General features: G+C 36.5%; 1 protein-coding gene across 3 annotated transcripts; it reads left to right on the top strand.

Annotated features, from left to right (window-relative positions):
• Positions 1–15352: 15352 nt before the first annotated feature.
• Positions 15353–20116, top strand: LOC132618435 (probable LRR receptor-like serine/threonine-protein kinase At3g47570). Of its 3 annotated transcripts, XM_060333494.1 has the most exons (5): positions 15353–15752; positions 16919–17152; positions 17243–17386; positions 17486–19477; positions 19583–20116. In XM_060333494.1, the coding sequence occupies exons 2-5, from the start codon at positions 17014–17016 to the stop codon at positions 19918–19920; spliced, it is 2613 nt and encodes an 870-aa protein (XP_060189477.1). In that variant the 5' UTR covers positions 15353–15752; positions 16919–17013; the 3' UTR covers positions 19921–20116. The 3 variants fall into 3 exon arrangements, with proteins under 3 accessions (XP_060189477.1, XP_060189475.1, XP_060189476.1); XM_060333492.1 differs by lacking the exon at positions 15353–15752 and having other exon boundaries at positions 15965–17152; XM_060333493.1 differs by lacking the exons at positions 15353–15752; positions 17243–17386 and having other exon boundaries at positions 15966–17152.
• Positions 20117–24861: the final 4745 nt, after the last annotated feature.

Raw genomic sequence — 24861 nt, 5'->3', positions numbered from 1 at the left:
GGCTTGAATAACTTATATGCTAGTACAACTTCGAACTTGGGGACAATCATTCAAAAGCTTCGAACTTGATTCAAATGGGACCAAAACAGAACCAGCAGTTTAGGAAATTTAAGCAAGATAAGGTGTAGTAGAACTAAATTATCCACTACTCATTCTATATGAGTGCAAGCAGAGTTAAATCAGTCATTTCAGCATTTTAACCATGGGATGCCAACCAGGTAGTTTACAAGCAACATAACAACAAAAACTGACTCAGAAGGACCACATCAAGGCTAACTATCCAACTAATTTATATGCGGGACATAGGTGAAACTTCTAAGCCTAATCCCAGCAGGAACTATCACAATATCTATTACCACTAACAGCTAATAGACTGATCTAGCAGTTAACTAACAAGCGTATAAAGCACAAGAAACACATTTTGGACACTGATGACACAAGAACACATCATATTTTATCTAAACTTGCAAATCCCTTCCCAAAAACAGATCTTATGCTAGTCACATGATGGCTCAAAACCCCTTTAAATACCATTGATCCAACTCACATAAATTACCAATAATGTATAAACCACTAGTGACCATTAAACATGCATCATACTCTGTATTAATGAATTTAATGGCACAGATAGAACTAGACAGGAGAGATACTTTCTGAACGTGGTCCAAGAGCTACTGATATCATGTTCTTAGCATAATGGAAGTGGATTCAACTAAGAAAATAGTAGAGAGGTGTAGCTAAACAAGACAGTAAACTAAACAATATATGGAACATGAGCTAAAATAGGCATAATGCTGATTAAACTAATCAGTTGACATGCTTAAATCTAAAGACCTAAACTTATATTTAAATTACTCTTTAAACATGGCTACCATTAGCAATTAGGACAACACGACCAAACAAGGCTAGCACTTAACACATATCTTCCTAGTTATACTAACGATTGTCGTAGCTAATCAACTTAACACATGTAAACAAAAAATACAAATAAAAGGCTAAAATATGCTAAAAGAGGGAAGCTTACTAACCTTCTTCGGGTGCAGCGAAATGAGACGAAGGTTTCGATCTAACCTCGAAAATCGAACTTGCGTACGTTCGAATTCAGACCAACACCCGAAGCAAAAAAAAAAGAACAGAATGCGTATTTGTGACGATATTAGTAAGATTAGAGAAAATTAATATTTTCAAAAGAATGGCTTGAGCGATTAAACACTCGTATTTTCGGGGTATTCAAAATGCTCCAACTCTTTGCCTTAAGGGAATTTCCGTGACCAAGCCAGGGGCCTTTCAAACGATTCAAACGCCTCTATTTATAGGGTTTTGCTTTGCATTGTGTTGAATAAAGAAGGAAATACGCGTGGGGAACTTGGGGGAATGGGGATGGCAGTGAGCGTGGGGGGACAAAGGAAGTGGGGTGGCAGTGGCAACGAGGGGGGACAGGGCATGGTGGAGTGGAGGCGGCAGAGGGGAGTGGGGGTGTCAGAGGGGAGCGTGGGATAGAGAGAGAAAGGAGGCGAGGAGAGAGCAGGGGGGTGGCGGCGTGAAGGTGAAAACATGAACAAGGAACCCTAATGGTTCCTTGTTAAACGACAGAGCTGGACGAAATTTGGATTGGGTATGGGCTGATTTGGGCTGGTAAATTAAAATGGGATGGTCCGAAATGATTGGGTTGATAAGGCATTAAAATGGGCTAGTAAATAAAATGAGGACTGGTTCTGAAAATTTGTCCGAAAATAGTATGAGTTGATTGAGCTACTACATTTAAATAAAAGACCAATTTAAATTACTTAATATAAAATGCGCAATTTTTAATACTCGGGTAATAAATTATATGCCGTCATAATAGCAGTGCAATAATATTTGAAATTCAACAGTAAGTGAATGTTGTTATTTAATTATGCGAAGATAAATGCGATGTGTGTGCGTAAGACGGTAAAAAATGCTGAAATGATAATTATGATAATACTAGTAATAATAAAAAATAGTAACAAATAATAGTAATAATTGTAATAATAATAATGGTAGTAATGACGGTAGTAAAAGATAATGACAGGATAATGAAATGCCGGTATTAATAAAAGCTAATTATAGTAAAAAATGTAAATAATTATTTTTTAAAGTTGCCAAAATATTAGAAGCGAAAAATAGGTATTTTGGAGGAAAGGTGGGACAAAATTGGGTGTCAACAACTTGTTCCTCTTTGCCCGGTAATGATGAAAAGAGTTGTCGGGCAAAGACGTTGACTTAGTAGCCTATTTTGTCCCGGCTAAAGGATTATGGAGGACTAAGGGTAAAGAAAATTACGGCCGAACTCTGGTCTCTGAATCGCCTACATATCTCGGGCTGCACGAGAATCAGGCCGCGTGTAGTTCTGGGACGACTACGACACCTATGACCGGCAAATCACGATTGGTGCGAATCTTTGTAAAACATTGTCCCAGTGTCGAATTATGATGACACTGGGTATTGTGATAGAACTCTGAAAATTGAGTGTGCTGGAACGCGAACGGGATATTTGGAATTGGAACCGAGTGTTCGAGGTAGATCTTTGACCCTTGTCGGGAAGTCTTCCTATCCTTCCCGACGTACTGCCCCAGTTCGCTGCCGAAGAAATAGTTCCACGTTGCGCTAAAGCTCCTGCGAAACTTTAAACTAGATAAAATAGTCAGTAAAAATAAATATTGAAATAAAGCGATGCAAGTGTGGTGCAATGCGACTGCGAACATACGCGGTGCGCAGCCCATGCAACATATGAAAGGCGGTGCTCAGCCTAAAATGTCCAATTAAAGGCGGACAAACCTAAATGGCGTGCTTTTGCGAACAATGATGTTGTGCCTTTGCAGGGCATTTGAAAGTGATAATGTAATGCAGGTGCGGTGCAATGCGGCTGCGAGCATACACAGGGGCATTTGAAAATAACAAAACAATGCAGGTGCGGTGCAATGCAGCTGCGAACATACACAGGGGCATTTGAAAATAATAAAGGTGCGGTGCAATGCATCTGCGAGCATACGCAGAGCTTTTGGAAATGATAAAGCAATGTGGGTGCGGTGCAATGCATCTGCGGGCATACGCAGAGCATTTGTAAATAATAAAGCAATGCAGGTGCAGTGCAATGCATCTGCGAGCATACTCAGAGCATTTGAAAATAATAAAGCAATGCATTCGAAAGCAATAGACAATATTTGTGCGTTGATACATTTTAAAAATCATTTGCAAGATTAGTTTATTGTGACTGTCGAAAGTTATTGATACTTGAAGGCATAATTGATAGAAGAATGCTCAAACCGTTCGACGCGCCATCCTTACAAGGTTGTACATGTTTTAGCTTCTGCAACTTGGAAATCTGCATCCAAAGAAAATTTGTAAGTTTTGGGAGGGGGTTGATTCGCGTTGACTTTGAAGATCTGCCTCTTGGCGCTTCATGCCTCCAACTTTGTCTGGACTTGTAACCTCCGCTCATTCTTAAGTCTTGGCCAACTAATAAAACAATCTGATTGAAAATCATATTATTTCAAAATAAAATATGAGTAGTAAAATATGTGTATAGTGATAAATAATTTCTGCTGAACTTGGAACTGTTACACATTTGTGAAACAAAGCGAATGCCCCTTCTCCGAAGTTTTCCTCTATCTACTGACCACAACTCTTCACATCTCTCGATGTCGCTTGCAATGATGCCCTTAAAAATTGTCCCAGTTGAGTTGCTGGCATAAGAGGGTGTCTTTTTGCGATGATGCCCTTTAAAACTGTCCCAGTTTCTGGTATAGGAGGATATTGAGCTTTTGCGAACGACGAGACCGAGCCTGACATAGGCTGCCTACGTATCCCACTAAGGGAATTAGGTCAAGCGTAGTTCAAATTACAAAGCAGAATAAAATTGAAATAAAAGACGGTGCTTGGTCCTTATGCAAAAGCATCAAGAGGGCGGTGCTCAGCCCATTCAACAGATAGAAGGCGGACTAGCCTAAAATTTTCAATTAAGCCTAATATGTCCAATTAAAGGTGGACGAGCCTAAAATGTCCTATTAAAGGCGGACGAGCCTAAAATGTCCTATTAAAGGTGGACGAGCCTAAAATGTCCTATTAAAGGCGGACGAGCCTAAATGTCCTATTAAAGGAGGACAAGCCTAAATGTCCTATTAAAGGCGGACGAGCCTAAAATGTCCTATTAAAGGGGGACGAGCCTAAATGCAGTGCTTGATTTATGATTACTAAAATTAGTGCGGAGCGAAGAGCTTTTGCGATGCTTGATTCATACGCGGTGAGACGAGTTTGACGCAGTGCGTAATTTGCAGCAGCAAATATTCATGATGCAGTGCCGAAGATTTGGGGACCTTCTACCCTGCCAAAATTTACATCTAAAAAGTTCCTGCACTCAAAGAAATTTGTAAGTTTCACATTTAATCAGTATTAAGTTGACTTTGCCCTTTGCTTTATCTGAATCTTGCAATTGCCGACTTGATACTGTGCGATATCCTTCAAGAATAGCTAAAATATGTCCCTGCATTATTCAAAGAAAATTTGTTAGTGTAAAATAAAATGGTTGCCTTGCATTGAACACCAAAGCTTTGGCGTTAAATCTGTATTTCTCGTGGTGATGGCATTGCAACAATCTGGTGACGCTAATATATTGCTCGAGATTTCGATTCACGCTTTTGTCGAATAATGATAGGCCATTTGCAAAGCCGCCCCAGTGTTGTTTTATGGGAAAATGACATTTTTCACTATATCAAGACCGAACCCAACATGGGCGCCTACGTATCCCACTACTAACAGGAATCAGGTCGAACGTAGTTCATAATACAAAGCTTTAGCAAAAATTACAAGAAGGAAAGCTGATCATGAGGCAAGTGGGTGGAGAATGCTAGTGACAGTAGATCCTTTCAATCATCTTACTTAGTTCCACACTTCCTTTTCAAATGTCTTGGTGCCAATTTTGATGGATCACCGGTAACAATAATTGCATTTGCAACTGGAGGGTCATCATTGTCGCACAATTTATTTTGTTGCACGCTTATCTTATCCTTTTCGATCATGTTCTGGATCTTATGCTTAAGTGCCGGGCAATTTTCTGTGTCATGACCTGGAATATTAGAGTGGTAAGCACAACTCTTGGACCAATCAAAATCTGGCGGTAGGCTTTTAAGGATCCATCCTTTCTTTGGCTTCAGGAGTCTCTTGGCTTTCATTCTCTCAAATATGCTGGTTAATGACTCTTCAAGAGGAGTAAAAGTGCGGAATTTTACGTACTCTGACTGTCGTAAGCTAGACTGTGCTTGATTGGGTTGATATTGAAAGCCTCGTTGATGAAGAGATATATGATCATGCGAAACTTGATAGTTCTGTCGTGATTGCTGCTGATATGTAGACCTGACAGCTAAGTCGGTTTCTCTCTTTTTGCCTTGCAAGTTGTTGAATGTCTCAGCTTGAAAAGTTGTTTGTACTGATGAAGTGTCAACAATTCTTCCTGCTCGAATGCCCGCTTCTACTTGCTTTCCAACTTGAATTAGATCAGAAAAGTCACGTAATCGTGCACATAACAACTTGTCATAATATATGCCCTTTTGCATTTGGATGAAAGTTGAAATCAACTCATTTTCGGGCAATGGAGGGCGTATTTTTGAAGCTTCCAATCTCCATCGGATGGCATATTCCAGAAAAGACTCATGTGGCATTCTTTCTATCTCAAGCATATCATAAAGATTTGGACTAACCTCGATGTTAAACTTGAATTGTTCTACAAAGTCGTGAGCCATGTCCTCCCATGTGTACCATTTGTGAAAATCTTGTTCTGTGTACCAATCTAATGCTAACCCTGATAGGCTCTAAATGAAAAATTTCATTCGTACGACTTCATTTTGTCCAATTCCATTTAATCTGCTACAATATTCTTTCAAGTGCGTAACAGGATTTCCTCTGCCATTGAAGGTGTTGAATTTTGGCACTTTGAATCCTAGCGGCAACTCAACATTTGGAAGCATGCACAAGCTTTCATATCTTAAACTTTGGACGTTTCTTGCCCGCATCACTTCTTCGACAATTCTTCTTAAATTGTGAAGCTCTCTATACGAGTCATCCCAATTGATTGCATTTGTTTCATTTCTCAATCTCTTGTATGGGCATACCGCTAGCTGATTTTGCTGGTTTTCTGCGAAGGGTGCTGCAAGTGCAGGCTTTTGGACATTAGGCATCAACGTGTCTAGCAAAGCTTCTGGTTCAATAAAGTATCTTGGTGGTATATATGTAGGAGCTGAGTGAGGAGAAATAATGAAGGAAATGTTTTGGGTTGAGCTGGAAGCTGAACTTGTGTTAGGAAGAAGGCTGAAAGTATTTCCTAAATTGACCAACACGCTTCTTTGTACCACATTCTTCTCGCTATCCTCATTTTGCGCTTGCACCAATCCCACACCGATGTTGAATGATTCAAATCTTTTTGCCATTGTATCTTAACGCAGATTCGCAACCAACACAATGTTCAATGTTAGGCAACCTCTAAAGAATTAAAACTAAACAAGTAGAAAATAAATTCAAGTAAATCACTTAGCAATAAGCAAGCAAACGCCTTACAAAGTTTATAACATAAACATTGATAAGACGTCCTAATATGGAGGGACCTCTTTATGCCAGAGGTAGGCCTAACGCGAATTTGAAGGATAAAATATACAATTATATATCATCCCAATGTGCTATTAATTAAAGACCCATACAAAGTTTGAAAATCTTGGTACAAAAGAAATTATTACAACTTGACTTTCATAAGCTAATTAACAATGAGGAAGGTCCTTCGTCATCCTTGAACCTCTTGGTTGCTTGGATATATTGACCGATCTTTCGGCGTATGACATAGCCAGAACTCCTCCTGTTTTGATGCCTTCTTTGATGCAGATGTCTCCTTGATCAGCTAAAAAATGTATCTAATTCATGCTTTGCTCGTAACTAATTGCCTGCTGCTCGTATTGTACCGACTCATGGCTACCTGCGTTCACAAGCGATTAGTTCTACCAAAATAGCACATGGTCCACATAACACACATGTTTATCCTTCAAATCAATGCACATAACGTGATAATCATCACTCGGGGTCATAGACCCACTCGGACATTTGGACGAGGTTGATTAATGGACTTGATACACCTTGGGTATTAAGCCTCCTAGGTTCGTGCATGTCCTTAAAAAGGTTTTGGCTTAGCTCTATCTTAGCCTGACTAGGAGTTGTTTTCCTATGACATAAGGCTCCCCCAAGCGGACAACTTGGGAGTGGAAAGTCTGTGGCCGTCGACTGCACCGCCGATCGACTAAATCCACAAGATCGATCCGACTAAAAGGTGTTTTAGTAGTGCACGGCCGCGAACCGCGAAACCGCTTTAAGTGTGTGAATATGTGTGAGTTTTCCAGGAGTGGAAGAAATATGAACGGAATGCCAATTTAATAAAAGCAAAAACATATATATTACATAGCAAAGGCAAATAAGGCATAAAACAATAATAAAGCCATTTAAAGCATATAAGGCAAAAAATAAAGAAAACACACAAACAAAACACCCAACAAAATATTAATTAACCTAAGTCGTTATGGTTAAGAACCTATGTTCCCCAGCGGAGTCGCCAAGCTGTTATACCCCTTTTTAACCGGGTTGAAGCGGAGTACAACATATTGGAGATTCCTATTTTTGCTTATTTTAAGGGGTCGCCACCTAATTGATTTTATGGTGAATTAGGACACCTAATTATTAACTAAGGTAAAGCTAACTGAACCTCCGTTAATAGCCTGCTTAATCAGTATGATTCTAGGTAAGGGTCCTGTATTATCCTAAAGGGAAGGGGTTAGGCATCCTTTAGAATCCGTTAACTACGGTTGTCCGACCAAACTTAGGTTAATTAGTTAAGGTTTAAAATTTAAGAAAGTAGCTTTGAAGAAAAAAAATATAACTTATAACTAACAAAGTTTAAAGTGTTATTATATGAATGATGCACTCTATATGGTGAAAATAAGTACTTAATGTTCAGAGCGGTGATCCTAAACGATAAAATCTACCCCTTTCTAATCCTACGTGAATCATAGATCCTGCGCCTAATTTTAAACCGCACACAATCCAAAACACAGACAAATTAGCAATCATAAAGATGGATGAGAGGAAATGAATGATAAGGAAAGAAAAAACAAAGAAAAAAAAATAAAAAATAAAAAAATAAAAATAAAATAAAATGTTGCAGGAGATCTCTAACGAGTTTCGCCTGCCCGAGGTGATTTAAGAATTGCGACACGAGATGACTATATGGAGGGATGTGCCGAGTCTCATCTTGAGACTTTGTTTTGATAAAGTCCCGAATTAAGACTCTGTTTGCTCCGATGTGTACATGTAGAAAAAAAATGAGAGAAATAACAATTAGCAAATGATCTTCACATAAAGTTGTGTTTTGCAAAGAATATATAATAATTAAAACATACGTTCTTCATTTTGAATATTTTTTGTAATGCAAAACCTCTTCCACATAGCAACTAAGAGTACGCACTATTCTTTGATTACGAGAATTAACGGATAGGGCCAGGATGTAGGCATGAACAATTTTTCTTTTGGATCTTATTTATCATTTAAGACCTTAATTCTAGCACATTTGAGGTCAGACACAAAGGTTGAGGATAAGAACCAATCAAACTAAATTAAGAAGAACGCAACTTTAAGGATTTCTACAAATCTGCCAATGAATTCTATAAGTAATAACTTCTAAATTTAAGAGTTTATTCAAGAACACCCTAACGTTTATAAACTAATCCTCTTGGAATATTTGAACCAGTTTCTAGACTCAGTTAATACCTTACTGACTTTAAGGAGTAGATAACATTAATTTACCAAGCAAAACACAATCAAACAATCTATCTATCTCTGAGCTTTCTAAAACAGTTTCAGACTAACTGTTTCAATAATCAAGATGAACAACGAGTTAAAAATAATCAGCAGCCCAGGTAGACTTTAACTTAGAGGAACTAAAATACTGGAAAATAATGGCAACTTCACAGGAATGAGGAACCACCATAACACGATGGCTTGAATAACTTATATGCTAGTACAACTTCGAACTTGGGGACAATCATTCAAAAGCTTCGAACTTGATTCAAATGGGACCAAAACAGAACCAGCAGTTTAGGAAATTTAAGCAAGATAAGGTGTAGTAGAACTAAATTATCCATTACTCATTATATATGAGTGCAAGCAGAGTTAAATCAGTCATTTCAGCATTTTAACCATAGGATGCCAACCAGGTAGTTTACAAGCAACATAACGACAAAAACTGACTCAGAAGGACCACATCAAGGCTAACTATCCAACTAATTTATATGCTGGACATAGGTGAAACTTCTAAGCCTAATCCCAGCAGGAACTATCACAATATCTATTACCACTAACAGCTAATAGACTGATCTAGCAGTTAACTAACAAGCGTATAAAGCACAAGAAACACATTTTGGACACTGATGACACAAGAACACATCATATTTTATCTAAACTTGCAAATCCCTTCCCAAAAACAGATCTTATGCTAGTCACATGATGGCTCAAAACCCCTTTAAATACCATTGATCCAACTCACATAAATTACCAATAATGTATAAACCACTAGTGACCATTAAACATGCATCATACTCTGTATTAATGAATTTAATGGCACAGATAGAACTAGACAGGAGAGATACTTTCTGAACGTGGTCCAAGAGCTACTGATATCATGTTCTTAGCATAATGGAAGTGGATTCAACTAAGAAAATAGTAGAGAGGTGTAGCTAAACAAGACAGTAAACTAAACAATATATGGAACATGAGCTAAAATAGGCATAATGCTGATTAAACTAATCAGTTGACATGCTTAAATCTAAAGACCTAAACTAATATTTAAATTACTCTTTAAACATGGCTACCATTAGCAATTAGGACAACACGACCAAACAAGGCTAGCACTTAACACATATCTTCCTAGTTATACTAACGATTGTCGTAGCTAATCAACTTAACACATGTAAACAAAAAATACAAATAAAAGGCTAAAATATGCTAAAAGAGGGAAGCTTACTAACCTTCTTCGGGTGCAGCGAAATGAGGCGAAGGTTTCGATCTAACCTCGAAAATCGAACTTGCGTACGTTCGAATTCAGACCAACACCCGAAGCCAAAAAAAAAAAAGAACAGAATGCGTATTTGTGACGATATCAGTAAGATTAGAGAAAATTAATATTTTCAAAAGAATGGCTTGAGCGATTAAACACTCGTATTTTCGGGGTATTCAAAATGCTCCAACTCTTTGCCTTAAGGGAATTTCCGTGACCAAGCCAGGGGCCTTTCAAACGATTCAAACGCCCCTATTTATAGGGTTTTGCTTTGCATTGTGTTGAATAAAGAAGGAAATATGCGTGGGGAACTTGGGGGAATGGGGATGGCAGTGAGCGTGGGCGGACAAAGGAAGTGGGGTGGCAGTGGCAACGTGGGGGGATAGGGCATGGTGGAGTGGAGGCGGCAGAGGGGAGTGGGGGTGTCAGAGGGGAGCGTGGGATAGAGAGAGAAAGGAGGCGAGGAGAGAGCGGGGGGGGGGGGGGGGGGGGGTGGCGGCGTGAAGGTGAAAAAATGAACAAGGAACCCTAATGGTTCCTTGTTAAACGACAGAGCTGGTCGAAATTTGGATTGGTTATGGGCTGATTTGGGCTAGTAAATTAAAATGGGCTGGTCCGAAATGATTGGGTTGATAGGGCATTAAAATGGGCTAGTAAATAAAATGAGGACTGGTTCTGAAAATTGGTCCGAAAATAGTATGAGTTGATTGGGCTACTACATTTAAATAAAAGACCAATTTAAATTACTTAATATAAAATGTGCAATTATTAATACTCGGGTAATAAATTATATGCCGTCATAATAGCTGTGCAATAATATTTGAAATTCAACAGTAAGTGAATGTTGTTATTTAATTATGCGAAGATAAATGCGATGCGTGTGCGTAAGACGGTAAAAAATGCTGAAATGATAATTATGATAATACTAGTAATAATAAAAAAAAATAGTAACAAATAATAATAATAATAATAATAATAGTAATAATAATAATGGTAGTAATGACGGTAGTAAAAGATAATGACAGGATAATGAAATGCCGGTATTAATAAAAGCTAATTATAGTAAAAAATGCAAATAATTATTTTTTAAAGTTGCCAAAATATTAGAAGCGAAAAATAGGTATTTTGGAGGAAAGGTGGGACAAAATTGGGTGTCAACAACTGTTTGGTTGAAAAGGTTCTTGGAACACTTATTCGATATCACAAAAGATGTTGAACCAGTGTTAGTCTACTGTGACAGTGAGGCTGCAATTTCCTCTACCAAGGACCCTAAGTTTCATTGCAAAACCAAACACATAGATATCAAGTATAACTATGCGAGAGACATGGTTAAACGCAAGGTAGTGAACGTGAAGTATGTGTCTACAAAAGATATGTTTGTAGATCCATTGACCAAGCCTTTGTCTAGAGATGCATTTGTGAGGCACATTAGGTCTCAAGGCTTGCGTAGATTCTAAGATACTTCATTTTTTTTTTAATTTCTCCATGTTCACAAGACTGATGTTCTTTAATTATCAATAAAGTTGATTTACATACATACATATTTTAAATCTTGAATGTTGAGTGCATTCGTTACTTATTTTTTTTAAGTATGCCGGATAGACAAGAGGTTGACCTTCTCACACAGGTAACCGCCTCCTTATCTTAGTGATGAGTGGAGATGAGACTGGATTTTAAGAAAAATTATCAAATGGATAATTTGAGAGCTTTCCACTTAAAATCATGAACGTTGCATAAATAATGACATAAGGGCTTTAAGGTGAAAAACGTTCACCTAGTCTACTTACTGAGCCAGATGTGAGTTAAAAATGATATAGTAGATCAAGGAACTCAAATTTAGATACTTATGGTGTCTAAATATCATCTGTACAACATTCTTTACGAGATAAAGACATACGCTCCCTGGGAAAGGAGAAAATGTTGTAGCATGTGTTTCATACCATGTGTGCTAATGTCGACCAATTGGGTTAACATAAGTCCATTCTCAACTTATTGTTGTGTGAGACCCAGAGCCTTTATGGTGACTCAAGATCTGTACCCTTTGTGACTCGGATCAGATACTTGAGACTTAGTTTGATGTTAGCTATCTTAGTGTGCTTCCAAAAGACCATGCACACAGATTCGGTCTAGCGGTGTATATCTAGAAAAGCAGTTAACCTAATGTTAAGAGGATCGTGAGAGGAGGAAGATCATTGATGGAATCTCATTAATTTGTATTCACTGGTGCACCAATTATAACTTATGAGTTACAATTGTGAATACAAGAAATGATGATATATGAGATCTTGAGATTATATCAAATGTGATTCATATGATCTGGGGTACTGCATACTTTATGATCTACTTGCAGGTTTGCACTCAACGAGAGGCTATATACTCCTAACAGATGTATAGCACTTAGCTCTCACAGTATGCTGGTCGCACGGTCTACTTCCCTGTATGAATGATTGCGTAGATGAGTTGAGAACATGTTTCTCAAATTAGATGAGCACTCCCATTATGTGTGAGTGGGAGATGTAGGAAATTTGGGTCCACCTGTAAGGGGTGCTTAAGGCCCATTAGGGTAATTAAACCTAGTCGTAATATTTCCTATATAATAACACTTACGGTGTAAAATAAGATATACTTCTAAAGTATTTTTCTGTTCTTCTCTTCTCTACAATATATTAGGGTTTAGACTGTGATTTAGGGGGTTACTCCAATGTAACGTGACAACCACCATCGGCCAGTAATTCCAGCCGCGCTTCGACTTCCGCTTCCGCTACACGAAGAACAAGTAAGTTCTCCTTTTATGGTTTACGACCTATCTAATTAGTTTATATTAATGTGTTATGTGTAAACCTTCAATATTATTATGGGATACCATGCGGGAATAATAAAAATCCTAAATTCATTTTTTTGGTCAATCGAGCAATTGCACTACTAGAAATAAAGGTTTTTCCCACTGACATTCAGTGACATATTTGTATTACAAAACATAATTTTCCTACCTCATTCTCACTGAATCAGCTTACTGGAAAAACGCATAGTGGGAAATAAGTTCCCATTGAAACAATGGGAAATTTTTTGATTTTTGTGTGTGAAATCACTACTTTTAGGCTTTTCTCACTGACATTCAGTGAGAAATAACCACTAAACATTTTCAATGGAAAATTAGTGGGAAAATAGATATTTTTTATTAGCGTTGGCCATTTGGAAATTAACTTGGACTAGTTGGTATCTAAGTGATGGCTTAACGAACTTGTGCGGAAGAAAAATTGTTGTGATTTGACAAAAGTCCAAGTTATATTGAGCTTATTATGATACGAGTTTTATACTGAAGCGTAAGCAATGTATTACTGTTGTACATTTGATACATTTATGAGCTTTAAGTGATTAACATAACAATCGTGCAAGTTTTAAAGAATAGAATTAGAGGTCCCTGAGCTCAAAATCACATGAATTATGCATGCCAACTGATTTTTTTTTTCCTTTCTTTATATTTTATAACTAGTGAATTATTCTATCAAGTACTTCTTATCTTCCACTATTAATAAGAGATTTCGATATTGAGATTCTGAGTATGAAAAATATTCTGGTAAGGAGCACTTCCTCTTTAAATAGACCTTGCGCGCTGATAACCTGAATTAGTGGGGACCCTTATAATATGATTATGGGATACCATGCGGGAGCAATAAAAATCCTAAATTCATTTTTTGCTGAATCGAGCAATTACACTACTAGAAATAAAGGTTTTCCCATCACATTCAGTGAAAAATTTGTGTCAAGAGACATGATTTTCCTACCTCGTTGCCACTAAACTAGCTCACTGAAAAAATGCATGGTGGAAAATAAGTCTCCACTGAAACGACAGAAGTTTTTTTAATTTCTATGTGTGAAATCACAACTATTTAGTTTTTTCTCACCGACATTCGGCGAGAAGTAGTCACTGAACATTTTTCAGCAAACAATTAGTGGGAAAATAGAGATGTTTTATTAGCGTTGGCCATTTGGAAATTAACTTGGACTAGTTGATATCTAAGTGCAGGGGTGACTCGACCATAAGGCCAATAAAGCAATCGCTTGGGGCCCCATTTTTTCCTTAAGATGTATTTTATATATATAACAGTTGCCTCCGCCGAAAGAATTTTTCAAAACTAAAATTGATAAAATTTTATTTAAGATCAACAATGTCTCAAGATAGATTGAATGGATTAGCTATATTATCAATTGAAAAGGGATTGTTAGAACAAATCGATTATAAAACAGTAATTAACGACTTCACATCTGAAAAAGCTCAAAAAGTAGACTTTAACTAATAACATATATGATGACCTTTCCGTTGAAAAGGAAAAGGGCCTCTTTCTCTGAAGTTTGGCTTTAGGCCCCCAATGTTGTTGAGACGACTTTGATTTGGACATTCAAGATATTTAAAAGAGTTACTGGACAAAAATACACCTAAACTATAACTTTTTCGCGGATTCCACATCTCAACAATCCATTATTCTCTCTACCTACCTAACCTATTATTCCTTTTGTATTAAAACACACCCCAATGCTGAGTTGGACAAATATTTGTTCCCAATCGACAACAGGTGTGTGAGACCAACTCAACAAAAAGGTGTGTTTTAATACAATGACAGTGGTAGTTTAGATATGTAAATGGAACAATGGATAGTTGAGGTATGAAACTCATGAAAAGATGATAGTTTAGGTGTTTTTTTTTCCATTAACTCTATTTAAAAGGGAAGTTGCTGTTGTTAAAGTCAATGATTTGGTTTAATTCCTCAATTGTATCAGCATAAGAGTTTGAAGCCACCAAATAGTTAGAGAGTTGCCATTACCTAAGGAAAAAAGGATATTATCATCAGCATAGCATAATGATAATGGGGCATAGTTTATGAACAGAGTGATGAATAAAATCCTTTTTGAATTGAATTATTCATCGTTATAGAAAGTAATCCACTGGACAAGACAAGACGACAAGGTGAAATTTGCCAAATGTTGCAAGACTTGGTTGGTTGTTGGTCTAGTCCTCAGGGCCCACATGACTCGGAAAATTTCTCTAATACAAAACGAGTAGCGCAAAGGTAACACTACTTCTCACCACACAATTCTACAGAATATGAAAGCAAGACTTGGTTGACTTGCACAAGTCTTCGGCTTATTAGAGGAATTTTTGAGCCATATTTACAATTCTGATTGAAGCGTGCAAGACTTGGTTGATTTGGTGGCATCAGTATTGATATGAAAGAGTGAGTAAAGAAAAGTATTTTTTCCCCCTTTTTTTCGTTAAAATAGATTAGAATGAAAAATCTCCTCAAAAGATATATTAAATATCCTGAAGACCAAAAGGGAGATCTCATTGCTATTTATAGTCTCAAAACCACAGGTTACTAGTCATACCATCTTCCTACTAATTTATGCAACCATGGAGAAAGCATTCGCCTCTTGTCTATTAACACTCTTGTTGCTTCACTATGCTATGGCTAGTTCAGCCATGACTCATACCAACATTACCACTAATCAATTAGCTCTTCTTTCCCCAAAATCCCAAATCATTTCGTACCCCTTTCACTTCTTGGATGAAAGACTTGGTTGGTTGTTGGTCTAGTCCTCAGGGCCCACATGACTCGGAAAATTTCTCTAATACAAAACGAGTAGCGCAAAGGTAACACTACTTCTCACTACACAATTCTACAGAATATGAAAGCAAGACTTGGTTGACTTGCACAAGTCTTTGGCTTATTAGAGGAATTTTTGCACCATATTTACAATTCTGATTGAGACGTGCAAGACTTGGTTGATTTGGTGCTATTAGTATTGATATGAAAGAATGAGTAAAGAATTTTTTTTTTCCTTTTTTCCCTTAAAATTAAAATAGATTAGAATGAAAAATCTCCTCAAAAGATATTTTAAATTTCCTGAAGACCAAAAGGGAGATCTCATTGCTATTTATAGTCTCAAAACCACAGGTTACTAGTCATACCATCTTCCTACTAATTTATGCAACCATGGAGAAAGCATTCGCCTCTTGTCTATTAACACTCTTGTTGCTTCACTATGCTATGGCTAGTTCAGCCATGACTCATACCAACATTACCACTGATAAATTAGCTCTTCTTTCCCTAAAATCCCAAATCATTTCGGACCCCTTTCACTTCTTGGATGAAAGCTGGTCTCCAGCTATTTCTGTTTGCCATTGGGTGGGAGTCACTTGTGGTTCTCGTCACCAAAGAGTGAAATCCTTGAATCTTTCTAACATGGCTCTTAGGGGCGGTATCCCCCGTGATTTTGGAAACCTCACATTTCTTGCTACTCTTGACTTGGGAAGCAACAATTTTCATGGCAATTTGCCTCAAGAAATGGCACGCTTGCATCGACTTAAATTTCTTGATATAAGTTTCAACAATTTCATAGGGGAGGTTCCTTCTTGGTTTGGGTTTTTACACGAACTTCAAGTTCTAAATCTTGGATATAATAGTTTCACTGGTTCTATCCCTTCTTCATTTTCTAATATTTCTACACTTGAAACTTTGAATCTGAGATCCAATTTCATAGAGGGTCAAATCCCAAAAGTGATTGGAAGTCTCATAAACCTTAGAGAGTTAAACTTGAGGGATAACAAGCTCATAGGCTCTATTCCTCTGTCACTCTTGAATGCCTCAAGGTTGGAGTATTTAGATATATCTGTTAATTCACTTGAAGGAAACATTCCAGAAGGGATCGGCAATCTTAACAACTTGAACGAGTTGGGCATACAATTTAATAAGCTTACAGGCTCTATACCATTGTCAATTTTCAATATTTCTAAAATCGAAGTCATTGCATTCACAGGCAATAGCTTATCAGGAATTCTTCCAAATGGTTTATGCAATCATCTCCCAATACTCAAAGAGCTTTATCTACACGAAAACAATTTTCATGGTCATATGCCTACAAGCTTGTCAAATTGTTCAGAACTTCAACTATTGGATTTATCAGTAAATGAGTTTGATGGACCAATACATAGTGGAATTGGAAGATTGAGTAACTTGCAGAAAATGTCCCTCAAATATAACCATTTCACAGGTATGTTCCTGCTACATTAATTATCTTATGAGTGCTAGTAGTATTGAATCTAATTACTTCCACAAAGAATTTATTGCACATGAATTGCAGGAATAATTCCGATCTCCATATTTAATATCTCCTCACTGCAATATTTGATACTACGACGCAACAATGTTAGCGGATACTTACCACAAGAGATTGACAATTTAACCAAGATACAGATGTTAGATCTTAGTGAAAATATTCTTATTGGTATGCATTCAAACTGATAGCAAGGGTTGGCAAAAATTACAACTTATACCAGATTGAACTGAGAAATCTAGTATTCATTATTTCTTCATGTGTTACCAGGTGAAATACCCAAAGAGATAAGCAACCTTATTGAGCTGGAGGGAATCGATCTTGCGTATAATAGTTTTAGTGGTTCACTTGCAATGGAAATCTTCAACATATCAGGGCTGAGAAAGATTTCTCTTTCATTCAATGATCTATCAGGAACTATACCATCTAACATAGGTTCTGTCTTACCCAACATTGAAGAGCTTTATTTGATGGGCTTAACATATCTTGTTGGGACTATACCTCATTCTATTTCCAATTGTTCAAAACTAACTATTCTAGAGCTTTCATACAACCAACTCACCGGCTTGATTCCCAATTCTCTTGGATATTTGACTCGTCTACGGAAACTAAACTTGGAGTCAAACAATTTAAATAGTGACTCATCGTTAAGCTTCCTGACTTCCTTAACCAATTGCATAAATTTAACATATCTTTTTCTAAAGTTTAACCCTCTAAATGGCATGCTTCCAGCCTCCATTGGGAATCTTTCCACATCTCTTACAAGGTTTATCGCTAGTAATTGCAAAATCAAGGGGCGAATTCCAAATGGATTTGGAAACTTAAGTAGCTTATTAACCCTGAATCTTAATGGAAACAACTTGGTTGGGTCAATTCCCACATCAATTGGCAACCTGAGAAACCTTCAGGGACTGGGCATACGGGATAACATGCTTACAAGATTTTTTGGAGATAGTTTATGTAAATTGCAGAGATTGAGTGTTATTTCCTTGGGTAACAATCAACTTTCAGGATCTCTTCCAAATTGTTTAGGGAATATTACGTCCCTTAGGGAGATATCTCTGGGTTCTAACAAATTGACTTCCAACATACCAACAAGCTTATGGAATCTTAAAGATCTACTGGTTCTTGACTTATCGACAAACAACATGAGTGGTTCTTTACCTCCTGAAATTGGAAATCTAAAGGCTTTGGCACAAATGGATCTATCAATCAATCAATTCTCAAATGGAATTCCTAGAGAAATTGGAGGATTACAAAATCTGGAGATACTTTATTTGAGACACAACAAGTTACAAGGATCTATACCTGCCTCGATGAGCAACATGGTAGGCTTGGAGTTCCTAGACCTTTCTCATAATAATATATCGGGAATCATTTCCAAATCTTTGGAAAAACTTCAAAACCTGAAGTATTTCAATGTTTCTTTCAACAAATTGTATGGTGAAATACCCTCGAGCGGTCCTTTCAAGAACCTTTCGAGTCAGTTTTTCATCTACAATGAAGCATTGTGTGGTCCTTCAAGATTTAATGTCCCACCATGCCCCACTTCATCAAAACACAAATCAAATAGGAAAAAAATGCTAGTTCTATTTCTTTTACTAGGAATTGCACTTGTATTTGTTCCTATCACCTTTGTGTCTATATGGATAAGGTATAGAAGAGGTAAAAGAGCTTCTCAAAAAGTTGATTCATTGTCTATCGCAACAAGAGGAAGAATTTCATACTATGAGCTGCTCCAAGCAACTGATGCGCTTAGCGAGAGTAATTTGATTGGTTCTGGAAGTTTTGGCGCCGTCTACAAAGGCATTCTAAGAAGTGGGACTCCTATTGCAGTTAAAGTGTTCAATCTGCAACTGGAAGCAGCATTCAAGAGTTTTGATACAGAGTGTGAAGTTTTACGCAGCCTTCGCCATAGGAATCTCGTAAAAGTCATCACCAGTTGTCCTAACCTTGATTTTAAGGCTTTAGTGCTTGAGTATATGCCTAATGGGAGTCTTGAGAAGTGCTTGTATTCACACAACAACTTCTTAGATTTGATGCAGAGACTAAGCATAATGATAGATGTGGCATGTGCATTGGAATATCTCCACCATGGGTGCTCCTTGCCCGTGATTCACTGTGATCTTAAGCCTAGTAATGTCTTGCTGGATGAGGATATGGTTGCCCACCTAAGTGACTTTGGTATTTCAAAACTGCTTGGTGAAGATGAGAGTGATTTATACACAAAAACCATAGCAACATTGGGTTATATTGCACCAGGTACGTCTCATTCTTTTGTTTTAATTTGAACATTGATTTTTCCTTCTTCTTTTTTTTTCCACCAAGAAATTATGTTACATCTTTAAATAAACTGTTTGACTATAGAGTATGGACTGGATGGATTGGTGTCAACAAAATGTGATGTCTATAGTTACGGGATCATGTTACTAGAAACATTTACAAGGAAAAAGCCTAATGATGAAATGTTTGAGGGAGATATTAGCTTGAAGCAATGGGTGAGTAATTCACTCCTAGAGGCACCAATGGATGTTGTAGATGCTAACTTGGTAACACCAAATGATAGTTACTTGAAGTTAGATTGTGTGGCATCGATCATGAAAGTGGCATTAGATTGTTGTGTTGAATCTCCAGCAAGAAGGACAAACATGAAAGATGTTGTGGGAATGCTACAAAAGATCAGGATTCAACTTCTCGCATGTTGAATATGTTCTTGGAACTTCTTGTTCCAAATTACTTGTTTTGTTGCAAATTCTTGCTATATTATTGTATTGATGTGAAGAATGTATTTCTATTTTGGCACTTTTGAAATCCTAATTAGAAGAAATCTTATTATTTCCTCTTAAAATCAATGTTGCAAATTGGGAGACCACAATCAATTAAGGAAAATAATTCTCCATATTTCATGCTTTTTGGGTGTCTTTAGAGCTGTGCAACTTTTTTCATTATGTTTTAGCATCTCTAAACATTTTTGTGATGATGGAAATATTTAATAAGAGATGGGGCATCCGGTATTTATTGATTTTCCTGGAAATTTAATAGGCATTTTGGAGTGACTTTTTATTTTACTTAAAGAGTTCCATTAGCAAATAAATCTAAGACAAGTATTTTTTATGCTCTCTTAAAGTAGACTAAGAACCTATTTAATCAAGAAAGGCAAGTAACAAATTTTTGTTTCCAAACACTTTAAGAGTAATAGACGCTAAACACCTGAGACTTAATAGAAATGCAAACATTTTGCAGAAATTCATTAAGGCAAAACATCGAGCACTTTGTGGGAAATCATTCACAATGAGTTAAAATGGGTTCTGGGCAAATTAATTATTAGTGGCAATAATTTAACATTAACTAATTGATTTATCCAGTGCACTCTAAAAAAAATTTGAAGAAAAAGAACTTCTCTAGAAAACATGACACTTAGGAGAAGTTCACAATTGAACCCTTGAAAGGCATCTAGTGTGTATATAATAAGTTGGGCTCTACCCTTCCCGCGCACCTCATTAATATTTGGAAGGAAGAATCTGAGGGTAGCCTGTGATCAACAAAATAAATCTAAGATTGAGTTTTTTTTTTTTTTTTGTCTCAAAGTACACTAAGCACCAATTTAATCGAGAAAGTCAAATGACAACCTTTTCTTTACAAACCTCTTCGTTAACTTAAATCGACCACACATGGTGTCACACTTTTATGGCATTTGAAAACCTACAGAGAAAAATGTAATCGCGATAGAACAAAAGAACACTCTATTCTAAACCAATAATCAGAATCATGCACACTTTAGGGCCTATTTGGAAAGCCACCTGGTAATTGGAATTGGTGTAATTACTAGGGTAGTAATTACACAGCCTAGTAATTACACAGTATTGTAATTACAACGACCTGTTTGTTTGTCATAACGTAATTACAGTGTAATTACAAGCGTGTTGTTTGGTTGCACAAGTGTAATTACACAGTCAGTTTAATTTAAAAATAAAATTTAATTATAAAAAATTTAAAATTAATATTTAAAAAATATTGCATTTATAAATGATATTAAATTAGTTATTTAATAACACATTGTTTCTTGAAAATATATTAATTAATAATCATATATTTGTAACTAATATTGTAACAAAAGTAATTGATATATATTTTTCAAATTAATATTTAATTTTAATTAATTATAAAACTTAAAAGAAGATTTTTTTTTGTGAGAACGTCATGGATTGGATGTTTGACTAAAAAATAATATTAATAAATATAATGCCATAATATTATTCAAATGTTTGACACAAAAAATCCATCAAATGTAAGTGAAAAATAAATAACATGCAATGTGAAAGCAAATAACTTAAAATTGAAAATATAACCTAAATTCAAAATCCAAAAGAAAAAGTTCAACATAATACTCTTATGTCAAATTTCAACATTACATAAGTAAGTTCCAACGTAACTTAAGTAAATAATTCAAAAGAAAGGAAAAATATAAGTTTATAACCCCATTCACAATGAAATTCTACTTTAATAACATCACCCGTTATATGACAAGTTTGTTAATAACTCATTCTTTTCAATATTAAGAGGTGTAGTTTCAAATATTAAAATAATAACATGGTTATGCTAAATGAATAAAATAAAAAAATACGAGCAATTACATAGAATCACAAGAAGTAAAGGTTGGGAACGAAAAGAAAGAAAATGAAAAATAAATAATATAAAAATAATAATACATTTTAAAAAATAAAAATAATAAAAAAGTAAAAATAAAAAAGAAATTAAAATAATAGAAATAAAAAAATATTAAAAATCAAAATAATAGAAATAAAATAGATTAAAAATAAAAATAAATTAAGTAAAAAAATAAACAAACTAAAAAGCAACCCTGTAATTACAGGGTATAATTACACCCAATTCTCAGCCCCCCCCCCCCCCCCCCCCCCTTGAGAATTGGAGAGTGTAATTACACCCTGTCAATTACACCCAATTCCCACCTAACTGTGTAATTACTTGGTCAAACAAACAGGTCAAACTGTGTAATTACACCCAATTACAATTACTGGGTGGCTTTCCAAACAGGCCCTTAAAGTTCAATAGACATTGAACACCTGAGAATCAGTAGAGAACACAAGCACTTTGTAGAAATTCATTGAGGCAAAACATCGAACACTTTGTGGGCAAGAAACAAAACTTCTCTAGAAAACTCAGCACTTAGGAGTTACACAAACAACGAACGGAAAATATAAGCATCATTGCTCGTAAATATTATACTGAGAAGTGCTCATAATGAGGTCCAATACGATCAAACTCATGAATGCGTGATTATCAACATTTTTATCAAAAGAAACTAAAGTCTAATTAGAATAGCCAAAGGTACGTAAGTAATTATTCAAATACTTTTGATTTGGGAATATAACAACACCTAATAATAATAATAATAATAATAATAATAATAATAATAATAATAATAATAATAATAATAATAATAATAAAAATAATAAAAATAGGTGAAAGGTGCAACTATACCCATCAACTAAATCTATCACTGGTTATAGGGCATCAGAATTCCCATTTCATTATTTGGGATGCCCAATATACTTGGGTAGAAAGAAGATAGTGTTTTTTAATGAGATGGTGGTTAAAGTTTCTAATAGGATTCAAGGGTGGCAAGGAAAATTCCTTTCCTATGGTGGAAAGGCAGTCTTGATTAAATCTGTTTTGCAATCAATCCCTCTTTACTTACTGTCAGCTGTTAGCCCTCCTAAAACAGTCTTAAATCAAGTCGAAAAAATCATTGCTAGATTTTTCTGGGGGTCTGGTGATGGTAGCAACAAGTATCATTGGAAATCTTGGGAAGACTTATGCTATCCTACTAAAGAGGGTGGAATTGGGTTCAGAAGTTTGCATGATATATCACTAGCCTTTGCTGCTAAGGCTTGGTGGACATTTAGGACCAGTAACAATTTGTTCAGGACGTTCATAGAGGCTAAATACTGTAAGAGAGGCCATCCAGTTTCATATAAGCTAAGGCCTGGTCTTTCACAAGTTTGGAAGAGACATATGGAGATCAAGGAAGAAGCTGAGAAGTACATACTCTGGAAGATAGGTAAAGGTGATCTGTCCTTTTGGTGGGACAACTGGACAGGACAAGGAGCTTTGGCTAATCTAGGGGTCGAATGTCCTACTCCTAAGAGTACCAAAGTTCATCAGTTCATCAGGGAGAAAAATTGGGATGTTGATAGATTACAAGCTTTAGTTCCTTATCATTTGGTGAGAATTATCAGAAGAATCAAGATCCATCCGATGGATGAAGACAGGCCAGGGTGGACTCTTGAGCAATTAGGGAAATTCTCATGCAAGTCAGCCTGGAATGCATTTAGAAGCTCCAAAAATCATTCTTTAACAGGTATCAAAACATGGCACCCCAAACTGCCATTTAAAGTCTCATTCTTCATGATGAGATTACTAGAAAAGAGGTTGCCAACAGATGAGATTGTCACTAAAAAGTTTAAGATACAATGTACTTCTAAGTGCACCTGTTGTATCCATGCTTCTTGTGAATTAATCGATCATTTATTCTCCACAAGCCAAATAGCTGGAGAGGTATGGTCCTTTTTTAGTAACTCTTGTGGAATCATCATTCAACAGGGAACAGTGAGAGCTATGGTTATGAGATGGTGGCTCACCAAACCAAAGAATAAAGTGCAAGAAGTGGTTTTGCAATGTTTCCCTACTGTGATATGCTGGCAAATATGGAAGGCAAGGTGTTCTTACAAGTTTGAAGGTACCAGGTATTATGCTGGGCAGGTCATCCATAATATTTGTTATCTTATGAACATGTTATTACATGCTACCTTCCCCTCTCTCAAGTTTCATAATAACTGGACGAGCAACATGTGTCTGATAGAAAGATTGCAACAATGTCTAACCATCAAAACAGTGATCTGGGTGAAACCTGCTTCATAAATTTTCAAATTAAATGTGGATGGTTGTAGCAAAGGGAATCCGGGAAGTGCAGGAGGAGGAGGTATAGTGAGGGACCATAATGGTAATTTCATAATGGCTTTCTCGGCTTTCTTTGGAAGATGCTCAAATAATGTAGCTGAGGCAAAGGCTATGTTGATGGGGATTAAATGGTGCAAAACCAACAACATCAGGAGCCTTATTGTTGAGACAGATTCCGAGATCGTTAGATCCCTTGTTACTGATGAATCAAAACAAAATTGGCAGATTTTGTATTCGATCCAAAAGATAAAGGAATTGGTGAGGAACTACGAGGTAGAGCTCAAACATACTTGGAGGGAAGGAAATACAGTGGCAGATTTGTTAGCCCACTGGGGGGTAAGAACCAAGAGGAAGACTTTCTTCACTGACGATCTCTCCCTTCCGAGACAGGTGATAGCTGCAATGAAGAATGATCAAGAAGGCAGATGTAACTTTAGAATTATACCTAGGAATGGTTTCTTCTCTGTTAAGGACTTCATAAGTTAAGGATCAATTGTTTAGCTTTTTTGCTAGTTAACACCCCTTCGTGAAGGTATGTTTACTCAGCTTATTAGAGGCAATATGCCCGCCAAATGTGTATCTGCAAGAGGCTTGGTCTAGTCCTCCTCTGTGTAACATTTTCAGTGTTATGAGAATAAACTCAAGAGCCCATCTGGGCAATTGAG

The sequence above is a fragment of the Lycium barbarum genome, chromosome 11 (assembly GCF_019175385.1).
Source record: "Lycium barbarum isolate Lr01 chromosome 11, ASM1917538v2, whole genome shotgun sequence".
In the NCBI taxonomy this organism is placed as follows: Eukaryota; Viridiplantae; Streptophyta; class Magnoliopsida; order Solanales; family Solanaceae; genus Lycium; species Lycium barbarum.
Note: the sequence above shows the minus strand (reverse complement) of the source record. Positions and strands in the feature narration are given on the sequence as shown.

Bases quoted from the DNA above. Each gene is read 5' to 3' on its own strand.
- LOC132618435 (XM_060333492.1), top strand. From the start codon at position 16,096: ATGGAGAAAGCATTCGCCTCTTGTCTATTAACACTCTTGTTGCTTCAC. The intron at 17,153-17,242 runs GTATGTTCCTGC...CATGAATTGCAG, and splicing joins CAAATATAACCATTTCACAG to GAATAATTCCGATCTCCATA. The intron at 19,478-19,582 runs GTACGTCTCATT...GTTTGACTATAG, and splicing joins ATTGGGTTATATTGCACCAG to AGTATGGACTGGATGGATTG.